The 15,112-nt window shown below is 42.1% G+C and overlaps 1 protein-coding gene and 1 long non-coding RNA gene across 2 annotated transcripts in view; one reads left to right on the forward strand and one right to left on the reverse strand.

The window, feature by feature from the left end:
- The window catches only part of PPM1H (protein phosphatase, Mg2+/Mn2+ dependent 1H), a 130,367-nt gene that overhangs the window by 99,413 nt on the left and 15,842 nt on the right, over nucleotides 1-15,112 (forward strand). The window contains exons 7-8 of the mRNA XM_027656351.1: nucleotides 10,439-10,502; nucleotides 12,135-12,242. Of these exons, the coding sequence (XP_027512152.1) occupies nucleotides 10,439-10,502; nucleotides 12,135-12,242 (172 nt within the window). The remainder of the gene's footprint in view (nucleotides 1-10,438; nucleotides 10,503-12,134; nucleotides 12,243-15,112) is intronic.
- LOC113953334 lies at nucleotides 604-7,879 on the reverse strand. The gene is made up of 3 exons (XR_003529849.1): nucleotides 7,823-7,879; nucleotides 3,147-3,195; nucleotides 604-1,204 (listed from the first exon to the last, which is right to left on the reverse strand). It is a non-coding gene; the product is annotated as an uncharacterized LOC113953334 (long non-coding RNA).

Raw genomic sequence — 15,112 nt, forward strand, 5'->3', positions numbered from 1 at the left:
AGGTGATAGTTTGGGGTGGCTGGGGTTTCCTACTGGTTGTTTTCCACTTCAGGTGTTTTGCTTCTCTTTTCTTCCCTTTCTAATTCATGGATTTAACTGAACAAAGTGGCCAAGGACATGTCTGTTTTGCATTTGTTTCTAAGGACACTATCTACCATGAAGAATAAATTAGCATATATATTCCTTTTCTAGAAAATGTCAGATGGAGCTTTGGCCAGCCAGAGCTTGATCCACTAAAACACTGCTGAACTTTTATCACATACAATGCAAATGATCAGTTGTCTGAATTTTTTTTTGTTCATTGACGTCACTGTGTGTTGACATCTGCACATACATGTAGAGAGATGCAGGTGAGGTTAGGAAGAAACAACCACTCTTACACTTAATTACTGAATCCTTAAGTGAGAGAATGTAAAACACTCTCTGGTCTGATGTTTCCTCAGGAAAATGAACTGTTTTATTTTACAGTTCAGGATAGTATCTGTGTTTTCTATTAGAAGCTGTATAATTTTTTTTCTTCATTTTTATCCTCCTCCTTTGCTCTGGAGCTTTTCAGATTCTCAACAATGGCTTGGCTTGACCAGCTTGTTTGGATCACAAAAGGTTATTGTCTTTGGGTCTGTCATGATGCATTTGGCTTTTTATTTTTTTCTTTCTGCTTTTTCTTTCTTTTTTTTTTTCATGTGAAATTTCCACACTGGCTTTGTCTCCACAGCCCACAGTGGTAGCAGAGCTGCCAAGTTTCCCCACAGCATTAGGACAACCACTGATCCAGCAATGTGTACTGCATTACTGGTCCAGGCTGCCTGTAACTGCTTTGAGACTAGCCTTTCCCTTCTCACTCCAGCTCTCCTACCCTTTCTCCTCTCTCTGCAGTGGCAGTTGCAATGAGAAATAATGCTGTATTAAATATATCTAAAATAAATCCCATTTTGGTGGGAGCTGAGAGCTGCGTCTCCTGCACCCCATCTGCATTGTGGTTGAACAGCCATTGCAAAACATGTACTGTAGCTGGCAAGGCATCTTAAGAGCAGCGTCTCCTGGTGCACAAGCCTCCGAGCTGTCTCAAGCCATAATTTGCTGGCAGACATCTGTGTACTGAGAGTATTTCACAGCTGGGTCTCTGGGCTGGGGTTTTCAGGCCCGTGGCTTGCAGAGGTTAAACTTGTATCAGAGGGAAGTGTCCTGGTGACTTTGGCAAGTCCTGGCAACAGAAGTATCAGGGAAGACTTAGAGGCCATGTAAGCAGAGGGTGACTAGTGCTAAAAAGGGGGGGCGAATAACCTGAGGTAGAAATATATGGCGAGAGAACAGCAGACCTGATGATAACTGCTCCTTTAAAGTACTGCACAGAATTAGTGCTTTCTATCTCTACCTTTTATTTAAAAGTTAAGGCACAGTTGATCACATTTTCTTCACTTGTAGGTAAACCCAGTGTGAACAATTTTGAAGTACTTTGCTTTGACTAGATCCTAGACACCTTCCCAAAACCTGGTTTTCTGTCTGGCTGTGTCTCTGCTGTGGCTCCTTCCAGAGTTCCCCTCTCAGCCTTACACGGGGCTGGAGGAGTCATTCAGTGCTGCACTTAACTAAAGGTATCCAGAATGCACTACCAACTGGCATCAACTTTGGTGGTTTCAAAGTTACTTTTTTGCTCCTCCTTGGAACAAAAACAGTAGCCTTTCTACTGCTTGCACTGAGGTGGAGTTCTTTAAATGTGTTTCCAGATCGCAGCTTGAGCTTTTTGACTTGATTTTAGCGTGGCAAAAAGACCCTGGATAATAAGTCCATTTTTGACCTTATTTGTTGTTGGCTTCCTTTGCCCTCTGGGATCACACAGAGTTGAGCTGCACCCTATCAGAAATTGTCTGAGCTGGTGTAGTGCCCACCACACCATGGGCTAAAGCCCAAGGCAGCAGTGAGCAGGGGAATTGGGCACTGCCTCTGAGTGCACCGTCTTTGCAGCAGCAGCAGAGCCCTTGCCAGCTCCATGTTCCTGTGTCTGGTGAGGGGGTGCTGTGGCACATGGGGTTTCCCACCCGAGGGTCAGCCGGTGCTGGGGAATCACCCGCCTGCATGATTTATTCCAAAGCAGGGAAGCTGGTGCCCTGAGGCAAGCACTAAGCAAAACCCATTTTATTCTAGAGTCAATATTGTCCACTGCCTGGAAAGCTGCCAACCTGCTCTGTGCTCGCCTTTTTCTTTCCAACAGGGAATGTCTTTCAGCCTCTAAGCATCTGATTAAAAAAGCAACTTCACTTTTCAAGCCGTTTTATTTTGTTTGGGATGGATGCCTTTTGCTTTCATTGTGCAGTCTGTCCTGCCGTCTGCGGTTCAAACTCTGGCTCACAAAAACCAGGCTCTCATTAATCACTTATTGGGGATCCAGAGTACCCTGGTGAGAGCCAATGTGCATGTTTTGCTTGGTAATGTGTCATCTGATTTGAACAAATATTGCTAATGCGGCCACTATCTTTATTGCTGAGCTCAATGTCCTTTGGCAGCACATTCAGGTAGCCTGCCCAAGGAGTGCCTGGGCAGGTTGAGAAATGCCACAGAAATGCTTTATGGAGCTGGCGCCTGTGCTGCACCCTCCTTTAATATAAATTGATTTATTGAATCAAGCACAGAAGCCCTGCTTCAGAAACCTCAGGCTACAGTCTCTGGAGAACCACCTAATAAAACAGCCCCAACTGACATTCCTCATTAGCTTTTCCACTGATCCCAAGGCAGTATTTAAAGTGACAGTGTCCCTCTTTTTGGCCTGAATTTATCTGCTGGCTAATGCCTGTGGGTCTAATTAGCTTAGCATTATTAGTCTTATTCAGATAAGCTGTATTTCCTAACAGCTTGATTCCAACTTGTAAAAAGTAATTGGAAGTCTGCAAACCTGCTTGATTGAGCCTTTTAGCCAAATTCATGTAATTTACAAAAAGTCGTCCATCCCCCCCCTTTTTTTTAATTGAGCTTTTTTGTCTAGTGAAACCTTCTGCTGAAATCCTCGCTGTATTGTTGTGTTCAAGACCTCAACGGTATCCTTTGTACAATCGCCAGGGAGAGATCAGATTTTAATTTCATAATTACTTCACGAGAAAGCAACCTTTTCCCCAGTCATGCCTGGTATTAATTTTCTTCCAGCAACTTACATTTTCATAATTTAATGATTATGGGACACCTTTGCAGCACTGGGCCTTTCTGGAAGAGAGAGAGAGAAGGTAAAATTTTTGCAGCAGATACCATCCACAGCCACGTGCCTTGGTTTTTGTGTCTCTGTTCTTGTTTCTCATCGCGAGATAGCCAGGAGTGGAAGGGGACATGCCTATTTGGTGCACACAACTAGAGCAGCTTGCTGGGTTGTGCCTGGGTGTCTGGGGCACAGCTCTGCGATGATGAATGGCTGATTGCAATGTGCATGTTATGCATCTTTTCAAGATTTGCAGCCCTTGCTGCAGGAGCAGCAGGAGGTGAGAGCTGACCTGCTGTGTACAGCACGTCTCCTGACAGTGACAAATGGCTCTTTCCCCCAAGTGTGCACATGCCACAGGAGCTGAGCCAGTGTCTTTGGGGCAGGAGAAAGCAGAAACAGGAAAGTAATAGTGCTGCAACAAAAGAGAAAACTTAAGTCTGGGGTAAAGCTCTTTGTAAATAGCCTCTCTGGGGCCAAGTGAGAGCAACAAGAATGAGGTTGGTCTGAGTCATGTCCTGCAAGAGCATCTCCTTTTGGAAACAGTGCATCTAAGACCTGTCCCTGCACAGCTGTGTGTCTCTGCTTGGACTTTGCCTTGGCACGAGATCAGGTGCCACATATGCAAGGGCAGACAAAAGGCCCCCAGTCTATTTTATCTAAAGGAAACTAAACTTAAATGAGGTAATCTTCACTCTGAAAGCCCAAGCAAAAACAACTCTTCCTCCTGGTAAGGTGAATTCTCTTTCCCCTGGTCCTGCTTTCTCTGGCTTCCTCATCTGCACAAATTTGACATAGCCTCATCTGAGTCCTTAGGAAGTCTTCATTCTTTCCCTTGTCACCCAAGATTGATTTATAGCTCTGCTTCTGGCTGTGAGGAGGCCCTGTGCTCCTCAGAGGAGTTTCCAGCACTGCTGTGGGATGATGAAGTCTCTGCTTGCTGTGTCTCACTGCCCGCCCCATCCTACACTGCAGCTGTCTTTCCAAGAAGAATTTGCTTCATGATTCCTCCTTAATAGCAATCTCCTTCGCTTCTGGAGGATCACAGCTTGCAAATATGGAGCAGGCACTGAGTTTAATATGCAGCCTTTTTCCCATCTACCTCACCACATCCTTTTCACAAGAAATGCAGCAAAATACAAATTTACAAACAGGTTTTCTCTCCAGCAAATGCATTAAGACCATAAGGTGTTAACAGCCCACTTGCCTTACCCCTCTGTTTCCAGAGTAAATTGCTGACAAACTTTCTTGTTTGTCTTCTAAAAGTAGAAGAAATGAAGTAAATTTTAAGAAGCACTCAAGAGACTGTGGCAGAAGGTGGACCCATTTGATGTGATGCTGTAGTATCTGCACACAGTTTCTGTTACTCAGTAGTGGAAGCTCAACAGGTCACAAGCAGTGAATGAAAGCACTTACTCTGTCCCTCCCAGCCTCCTAAGCACAAAAGCAGTAAGGGAGAGTGCTTTTTAAATACTCTCAGTTAATTTTTTTTCCCGATTTGTCTTTTTTTTGGGGCAAGGATCTCTATAGATGCTTGAGATCCTTGACCATCCTATCCCTGACTTTTCCTCTACCACTTTCTTGTAATGCTTCATTAGAGGTGAGTGGACTAAAAAATCAGCCACCCTCTAGGAAGCGCCTGAGAAAAGATTCTGGTGCTTGAATCTTTAAAATGGGCTGACCAAGATGGATAGTTTGTTTTGCTTAGGAATTACTTCCACAGGAATACACGGTGCTGGTGCTCTCTGAAATACAGACTCCATCTTACAACTGTACACAACAGTGAAGGCTCCAGAGCTCACGTACCAGTCTGATTTGACAAAGCCAGAGATCATATGTGTATACGAGTCATGCTGAGATACTTTAATTTTTTATTTTTTTTTTTTAATTTGTAGGTGGGTAGACAGAACTGGAATTTGCAAAATGAAGCATTTTACAGTTTCAGGTTCATAAGAAGGGGTTTCTGAATTTTTTGAGGAATAATGTGTGTTTTAAAACTTGTATGTCTTCTTTTTTACTTGAAAGAAACCCTGTGAGAATATCTTGGTTTAGAGTAGATCTTCCTCTAAAAACTGTTTTGTGCACATGTGCATGCGCATCGGTCTTTAACTGATTTGGGTTTGCCATCATCTTTTCTCTTAACAAACATTGCTATAGTTTGTGTGCTTTTCTTATCTTGTTTATTGTAATTTTGCTTCATTAAACTATGTGTCAGAAGAGCAATAGGGGAAAGATACCGAGATGCTGGACCATTAGAGCTAACCTACCTAGAGGGTACTTAGAATCAGGCAGTGCTGTATGGATTTAGAGATCCTGACTCTGCAGAAGCACATGCATAATGATATTTTTTAAGATTATGGCTGGGTTGAGACATAAATTGCATAATTTTCAGTGGCTCTGTGCCTAACCTGCACTACGCATCTTTTCTTCTTGTTAGTAAGCACTACACTAGTTTGATGCCCATAGTTCAATAGACAGTACAGATAACAGTTCCTTTTGGGCTGGTGATTTAAGTTCTGTTATCCAAAGAGTGAGTTCCAATCCACTGATTCCTTGTGTGGAAGGGGAAAAAATGAAGGAGTTTCTATCAAGTTTTTTGTTATTTGAGGACTAAAACCTGGTTTTCTGTTGATATGACCAAAGAAAGTTGAGCTTGTGGAGGAGGTTTTTGGACAGTTGTGGTAGTTTTGTTGTGAGCTGGGTTTTTTTTGGGTGACGGGGGAGTGGGGTCAGGTGGAGGATGTTTGGGGATGGTCCTAGGTTTGGGGTTTTTTACAGAGGTAGCAAAGTGGTGCTAGAAATACACAAAATCTACAAACTGTCTGAGAGATTCTTTTATCCTTGTACTCTATGAACTAGGACGTTTCTGAAGCAGTAGTACTTTCTCTTGCTTGCTTGCCACAAGTGGGTTTATTCTGTGCTTCAAGCTAAAGCCCTTTGATGTTGATTTTTTTTTTTTTTGCTCTTCCTTAGGTTTAATTCTCAGTTTACTGTCAGATGTCACTAGCAGAGATGTGAAACACAGGCAAACTTTCTAAAGCCAAGTGCCATGGAAAAGCAGACCACAGAGTCTGGATTCCCCTGTTGTGCACAGAACTGAACCTTCTAGGTCAGGGGTAGATTGTCTTTTCACCACCATCTGTTGTGCATGGGAATGCCAATGCAATACTTTTCATGACCAGTAACCCTACACAGTTTGCTGTGAAATAAAATACAGTATGGATTTGGGTTTGGGTCATCAACAACTTCTACTTTTATGAGAATTTATATGTCCTTTCAGAAGGCAAATGTTAAGAATAAATTTCATGACAGGAGAACTCATAACATGTAAGATATTATCTAGAATTTTGGCTCTGAAATCTGCATGTGGGAGCTTACTGGTTTTTCAAGTTCTGACCCAGCAATATGCAAGTAACTTTGATAATCTTTTATTTAAAGAGTGCCTAAAGCACTGCTAATGACTTCAGCACTCTAAGAAACTTCTTCCATAGATTGTGTTGTGCATTTAGCAGCTTCTGGTGAATTTTTTTCACCATGCATTTAGAGCAGATTCCAGTTAGCATATGAGTAACATTATGTCAGTCCTAGTTCTTTTGTTCTGACATCTCTTTTGGCTCCTGGTGCGATTTGGCCCGGTTTTCCAAAATGTTGATCCTGAGTCCAAATGTAACTTTGTGGGTGGTACATATGTCAAGCCCTAGTTCAGTATTTTTGGACAGCAGTAACATTTCATAATTCTTTTGAAATGGAAAGAAGAAATGAAGTTAACTGAAAAAAATACAGCTAGATTCAGCTGGGTAGAAGCTTGCCTTTTCTACTGCCCTCTCTGCTCCCCCTGCTTTTCCATTTGGAAAAATAGAGGTTTACGTGGCAGAAGCACTTAACAATATTTAGGCTCATTCAGAGCAGGAAGCAATAGCATTGAGTTGTCTTTATAACCTTTCTTGTCATGCCCCGGTGGCCACGGAAACCTCCTGGGGTGTGGACCATGAAGATAAGGGAGAGTGGAGGGTTGCAACATTGTGTTTTTAGAACAGTGAGCTAGCTTGAATTACATAGAGGGCTGAATAAGGCCATGTAGGCACTTAGAAAGCCAAACCATCCCCTCACGTTCTCTGTGTGTCTGTCTTCGATATACCTACAGCACATGAAGGTATAAATGCAACTATATCACATAAAATCAAGGGAAATAGTCTGGAAGGTTGTAGCCTGTGTGAAATAAACTCACGCACAAAGTACAGGAGGTTTCACAGGGCATAAATTAAAATGAACTTCATAGCTTCCTTCCTTCCATCTCCCCTGTGCAGTTGTTGAGCTGCTAGCTGAAAAGCTGTCCTTCATCCTTCTCTTGCAGCAAACCACACACTCGTATATTATTAATTCTGTTTCTCTAGTAATGCAGGACAAGGGTACTTTTCTAGTGTGTCTCCGGTTGCTTTTCAGTGTGTTTGTGCCAGCTCTGCTGCTGTAGTTGCAGTTCTGAGCATTGTTTCTTCAGTGCTATTAATTTTTCAGGCAATAGCAACATCAACAGAAAAACATGTTTAAGTTGAGTTTGACACCCAAGTTTTGAGCCCAAGAGGTGACTTCCTGTGAGAAACCACAAAACAAATCACTGTAGCTCTGCACCTCCCTCACCTAGATGCATAGCTTCAGGAGGTCACAGGCTAGCCAGCTGCTCTTCCTAATCTCCTGATGGAACAAGTTAGCTGCAGCCCTTGCAACAAGGCCTCTTCCAGTGTGCTTGCACCATTGTGTCACAGTTGAAGGCCCTAGAGACAGTGCTCCTTATAATGGTTCCATAAAAGATGCTAGACTCAGCAAGTGGGGACCATTCCTTTGAAGGACACCAGCCTAAATGATACTTTTCCTTCTTCCTAAAGTGCAGTTGCTGGGAGGTGTTATGCAGGAGAACGTAAGGAAGAAGGGAAGAGAGGTAAATAAATTTGGTCCGTGTTTTTGGCTACTTACAGGGCAATGTAAAGTGAGGGCTTTGATCTTAAGTATTTGTAGTTATCTTGCAGATAATATAGTTTTTTGGTAAATAATAGGTGTATTTTTCCTTTAAAAAGGGGGCTGCAAATAGTTAAATCACATCATCTTAGTTTTGTTTCATATTTTAACAAATATGTACAAAATTTGAAAATCCAGTAGGAATGGTTGTCTTCTCGGGCTTCTGGTTTGATTAGTTGTTTGACTCTGATGCCCAAAACAGACTCAGCTGATATTCTTTTTCTCAGTGTCAGAGCGCATCTGGCTCTATGCAAGGAATAGTTCAGACTCCTCAAGGAGGTTTTGTCAGGGCTCCCGGCCCTGTAGGTCCAGCTGGAAGCTTTGGAACATGAGTAGTCAGGGATAGTAAAATTTTTGCTCCACATTCAAACAAGGGGATTCAAGTTAGTCAGTGAGGCAGAGATGTTAGCTATTCCCACTTGAAAATAAAGGAAGGAACAAGAGCAGAGTCCATGACTGACTCATCCTTCCTAATAAAATGCTATTTTAGCATTTTAACATCAGGGAAGTATTATCATGTTGGCTACTTGTAGTATTTTGTTCTTCTTTGTTTGGTTTAAGAGCTAATTTATTTACCATCTCCAGTGTAAATTGCCATTTAAATGCCTTCACTGTATTGTGTTTTGTAGAGGTGCCCAGGTATTATGGTTATATACTGAAATATTCTTAACTACATGATCTCCCATGAAGCACCCACTGTGTTTTGCAAACCTCACCTGGTTTTGTTTTGGGATTTTGTACATAGTTATGTTTTGTAGTATGGAAGGGGAGTCCTCCACTACTGTTTCTTCTATGTATTTTGGTTGCTTTTCCCTTTTTTCTTGCCCTTCCTCTCACGCCCAAAACCCTAATATGAGCCTTCCTGTGATTACTGGGAAATGTAAAGGTGGGGCTTAAATGTCTGTGCTGTCTCATTAAGCCCGAGGCTTACCTGGGTGATGCAGCACGTACAGCTGTGTAGTACAGCACCATTTATTGATCACAGGGATATGCCATATTTTGGTGAAGCAGGGGGCAGTTCAATTACAATATAGGATTTCACCCTTAATTTTTAATTTCCTGCTGGTTTATGTCACGGTCTTAACATTGCTTAAACCTGATCAATTGTGACTCCCCAGAGCTCAAGCAGCCAGCCTGGAGAGCTGGGGAGCTACACAGCAGGGGTTGGAAGTGTTGGCAGGGGACCTGCCGCAGCACCTTCCCTCCTCTCACAAGTCCCTTCCACTTCTGTGGAGAGCACTTACTCCTGCACTGGGGCTGATTTTGGTATCGCCCCAGGGGCTTTGGGCATGGATGAGCCAGGAGGGAAGCACAGCATACAGGGAAAGGCTGAGGAGGGAAAATTTTGTCCTATGAAGGAAAGCATGCCCCTCTGGGGCAATGTGCTTTCATGAAAGAGGCATCCCAGTACCTCAGCTCAAGTATGTGTTACACAAACCACAGGACTCTACAGCTTATGAGAGTGACTGTCATCTTTTTTTTTTCCTCACTGGAAAAATTGCTAACCTTCTCACCTCATCAGTGTCAACAGCTGGATGTGTAAAAGGTAGAGTATGCAGGTATGCAGTAAACAGAATCAGAGCACGAGCATTTACTTCTCTTGTCTCTTGTCCATGGAAAAGCTGCTGGGAAATGTGAAACCTCTGACAACCTTGCAGTCAAGGTCAAATGAGCACTAAATATCCTAAGACTCTTCAGCACATGAACCTTGTCTTGGTTTAAGCGGTCCTGGAAGGTGAGAACACGATCAGAAGGCTGTTTCACACCATTACTGCGTACATGTCCTGTTGCTCACCTTTTCATGTTAACAGTGTGAATATAGGCATTGATTAGTTTCTTGATGGGTTTGGGGTTGTTTTGTTTGGGTTTTTTTTTTTTGGTTGGTTGGTTGGTTGGAGTTGATTTATTTATGACACTGTATTATGATATAGCTGCTACCATATCCAACCATTTCTTACCTGATTAGGGTGTTACTGCAGTCCACTTCTTTCTTTGCAAGCAATAGGAGCAGCCTGGTATGTTAGATATTTCTCTGTCTTCACTTTTCCTTTAGGTGAAACGGATAATTATTTACAGAAAACCTTTCTGCAGAAAAAGAAATTTACAACTTGGCTCAAAGACAGAGTCCCTAGGAAAAATAATGATTTTTTTTTCTTTTTTAAATCACAGCTGCTTGTTTCAGGGCACTGGGTCACTAATTGAGTGCAAGTTTTATAAGTGTTGTTTGTCCTCCCCCCACAGGGCATACAAAACCATTGAGGAAGATGACTTGAAGTTTCCCCTTATATACGGAGAAGGCAAGAAGGTGGGCATGTTTGCTTTCCTCAGACCAAAGGAAGAAGGAATTCTGTGCTGTTTACCACTCAGTTTAGCCTGTGGCAGTCCAGTGTTTTCCACTCAGTATCTCTTTATTTTATTGTTTTGACAGCTTTAAAGAATATTTTGATTCTCTCATAAATCAGTTTCATGTCTGGGGGCAGCAGGGAGAGCTCAACATACTAAAAAGCAATTTTATAGCAAACAGTCATTTGTTGTCAGTTTGCTTTTGTTTTTCTCTCATTGTAAGTAGGCTGCAATGAGATTGTCTTAATAATTGACTTAAAATGTTCCTGTTTCATTGTAAAAATAACTATGCTGGATGAAGATAGCGACATACCTTATGTTTGCTGAAACAAAGCAGGAAGATATTTAATAGTGCTTGAGATGCAAAACTCTAATTTAGGAAGGGGAGGGATCAGGGCAGGATTTGTAAAGTATAACACCCCTTCTTCAGCTAGTGCACATGGAACTCACTGTTGAATTTTTCTGATAAGTGGAGGTTGATGGTTATTCTTGAAAGGGAGAAACGCTGTTCCGTTTTAGGTATACTTTGTTTCCTGCTCTGTGATTAAGAACAGTGAGATCATTAGTGCTGGTCCTAGCAAGCTTAGCTGGATGCAGCAATAGGATCAATATAAGGGTGCAGTGGTGTCAGTTTGCTAATTTTTGTATGCTTGCTGTGTTTCTAAATAGTGCTCTCCTGCTGCATTAGATTCTTAATGCATAGATAGACATTCTTCAAAATTAGTCCAAGTTTTGTAGGTTCAGACCTGCAGCTTATCTCTGAATTTGGTTTATAATTATTTGCAAAATGTTTCACACACATCTTTTTAATATACTTTCTTATTGCCTTATGGAACCAGGATTTAGTGAGGCAAAATAATTTCGAGTCTGTTACTCGCTGCTATTGGTGCTGTGAATACCCTTGTTCAGAAGCTGCTGTGGCTAAGCTAGACTTTGGGGGACACGATAAGCAGACCACAGAGAGCAGGGCTCACTGTGAGGCAGCTGCCTGGTCAGTCTTTGGAGAATCATTAATGAAATAGAGCCCAGCACCTCTTGGGAGACAAGTCATGTTGCTTGGGGGAGGAAGTAGTGGACCTGAGGTACCTGCAGACCTGCCGTAGACTGACTCTTCACAGAAGAGAGTACTATGGTCAGTGCCACTGTCACCTGTGTGTTCAGCAATTTAAGGTGGCCCTTGACACTTTTTCTTGGGAAGATGCCACAGATTCCTTATGTGAGTAATTAAGCTCCTCACCCTCTTTATAAAATCTGTTTGCTAATAGTATAATTTGCTGAAGGAATGCTTCATAAACCACTGGAGAGTGGGGTGACTGGTTTAGGTTTCCACAGTCCCAATCGCTTACAGATGGTCACAGTCTTAAATGGGTGTACACAGAGTGGGATGCGGATGAATACAAAGCTTGGAATAATGAGGAAAATTGAGATGACATGAATGTGAAAAGCTTTGATGTTGATTAGCTCTGTTGAATCTAGAGTTTCTGGGAAATAAAATGGAATTCATCCCCAACTGTAGCAGTTACAGAGTAGGAATTTCCCTGTTGACACAGTGCATGTAACAAGATTTGATCCCATCGCTTTTCTTTATTTCCAGGCTCGGGTTATGGCAACAATTGGAGTGACCCGAGGACTGGGAGACCATGACCTGAAAGTACACGACTCCAATATATACATCAAACCTTTCCTGTCCTCTTCTCCTGAGGTAAAACGGCCAAGGTTCAACTGTCTGATTTGTGAGAGGGAAATAAATTTACTTAGTGTGCTTATTTGTTCTTCTCAATTGTCCATTCTGATTGTGGGTCCAGTACAGGTAACATGCTGCCCCTTCCGAAGGTGCAGCATGACAGTAACATCCACATAGTAGGAACATTGTAAGTTACTGAGCTATGTGCCCTGGCTCTGGTTGCTCCATATCCCTGGCAGAGCATTGATTCCTTCTTACTCCCGGGTCTACAGTTATCTTATAGCCTTACCATTCAGTGTGACAGACACCCATCTCTCCCCCCACCTTCATGTGCTCCAGCTCCCGTCGAGGCCTACGTCATGGTGCCTTCACAGAAGATGTAAATCCGTGTACTCCAGATGGATGTCTTCCATGGCAGTGTAGTATCCTGCATTACGCAGATAAACTCTTAAGCAGGAAAATACCAAGAGCCACAGGAAGCCTACTTTATGCTTCCATCTGTCTGCTCCTTAACCTTCAGTTCTAAATTCATTATGACAGTTTTGTGCAAACACCAAATAATGAGTGTGCACTCCCAAATGCCGGTGTAATGAGAAGATTATGCAGTATTCAGGTTAGGGGTAGTTTTAAATGCCCCCTTCATTTTGAATTGCTCGTCGCAAGCAATTCCATCCAGTTTTTGACCACCAGAGACCTTGCAGTGAAGGATATCGTGCCTTCCAATGAGATTTGAATGTATTTGTTAACAAGGAACATGCAAACCTTGCTCTTTTTTCCTTCTGTAATTGCATTCCTGTTCCTATGTCAAGGAACAGATGTCACATATTTTTCATAAAATATTAAGCAAGGGCAAACCAACTGATGACAGCTTTGCTTCCATGGCCCCAATGCTGAAAACTGTCCACTGTTAAGGGGCTTGCTGAAGTTTTAAACATATCCAGTACTTGACCTTGAATTTATTGCTTGCTATAGCAGTATGAGAGAATGAAAACACACAAATGACATCATACTGCTAGGAAGGAACAAAATTATTAAATTAACCTTGCTTAGAATATCTTTAAGACCAGTTTGTTGTGAAGGAGTGCTTTAGGTTGTTCAAAGAATCACTGGCAAAGCTATCGACAAAAGCAGTTTAATATTAAAATGAAAGTGCAACAAAATTGGCAAGGTTCACTGTACTACTTACTAGATGGTTGAAACACACTGAAAAATTGGAATAAAATCTAAAATCAATCAATCTAAAACTAAAGTCAACTAAAAATTACCTATGTGGAGGCTGGAGACAAAAAAGGATAAGGATGGGAAAGGGTAAGGATAAAAAGGAATAAGGAATACCTTCCCACTGAGTCACAAGGTTCAGAGAGGACCCCCTTGCCAAACTTAGCCCTGGACTTGACCAACAGTTTAGGCCTAGAGGTTTTAACAGCGCTTAAACTTAACAACACATAATCGATAGTCTAACTTGAACAATTTAACAAAAGATTCTATAGAATTTACTATGAGCCCACAGTAACTCACAGGCTTAACTTCCATACGAATGTAACATACTTAAGAATCTGAGAGCAACATTCATAGTACATTTGCTACAGCATATTCACACTGGTACACACACAGACACAAAGGAATATGTACAGAGTATATACCTGTGAAAAATTCCCAAATTCAGGGAAGTACTCATGTCGGATGCTTTTACATCTTCTCAGCAGGCAAAGGGTTTAGCCTTGAGGAGTGGGATTATCAGCCCAGGCTCTGTCATTGGCATTCAGCAATGGTCTTTCCAGTGCAGCAAAATTGAGAGTTCACTGGTTCTGAGAGGCCCCACTCAGAGAGAGATTGCTGGTTGCAGCCCACTGCGGTCCCAGAAAGTTCAAAGGGTCTCACTGAGGACCACTGTTTATAGAGTTGCAAGAGAGCTGACTTTGGTCATAGTAATTTTCTGTTCTGGCTGCAGTTTGGGTTGGTAACTTGTTATAATGTTGTTCCATTTGAGTTGTTATTCTGGCAAGAAAAATAAGTTTCCAAGGCTGTTTGAAAAAAACCAGCAACTTATTAGGCAGCATAAGTTCCTGGGAGCAGGCAGTGTTTCTGATAAGCTCAAGAGGACCTTAGCCCTGATACTGTTCATCAAGACTGAGGCCTAATGAGCAATTCTGACATTATAGTGTAGCCTGAGGAGGGGCAGGGAGGAAGGATGCGCCACCACAATCCACCCCATGACTAAAGTCAATCTCTCTCACTCACGGAATGGCACTGTGGTCGCCTCTTGCCTCTGTGCTTGTAAACGGAAATATAAAAATCATGTATAGTTATTATATATAAATTATATTTAAAATTTCAATTGTAAAAGTAAAAATTAAAACAGTGCTGAGAGATTCTGACCCTGAAGAAACAGCGGAGATCTACAGACAGCCCCTTCTTCATGTTTCCTTGCTATCAATTGTGTACCTTCCCTCTCTCCCTCTGAATGTGTGGTGTCCCTCACTTAAGACCTGCTCCTGTTCTCCTCAGACAGACAGGCAGTAGTTCTGGCCTCATCACTCTCATGGATTTGTTTAATGCCAGAAAAATGATGCAATTCTACCTATTTATTTTTGTTTCTGACATGCTGAGACCCAGTGTTTCTGGGGTACATAATGGCTGCAGCACAGCATCCCTGCAGTATCATCTCTGCCAATTGCTGCTGCAGTATTTGTCTGTGTGTATAAACCAAAGCTTCTCATGGGCTTTTCTGATTTGTGTGGAATGTGTCCGTACGTGTTCAAATTCTGGAATATGACATCCGGTTTGTATGCTATCCACGTTTCAGGATCTCTTAGCTGCTTTGCGAAAGAGAAGCAAAATTGGTTTTTTTCCACACCCCTTTCACAGCTAAATTCAGTAGAAATGTA

The sequence above is a fragment of the Corapipo altera genome, unplaced genomic scaffold, assembly GCF_003945725.1.
Source record: "Corapipo altera isolate COAL_440 unplaced genomic scaffold, ASM394572v1 1, whole genome shotgun sequence".
Taxonomy (NCBI): Eukaryota; Metazoa; Chordata; class Aves; order Passeriformes; family Pipridae; genus Corapipo; species Corapipo altera.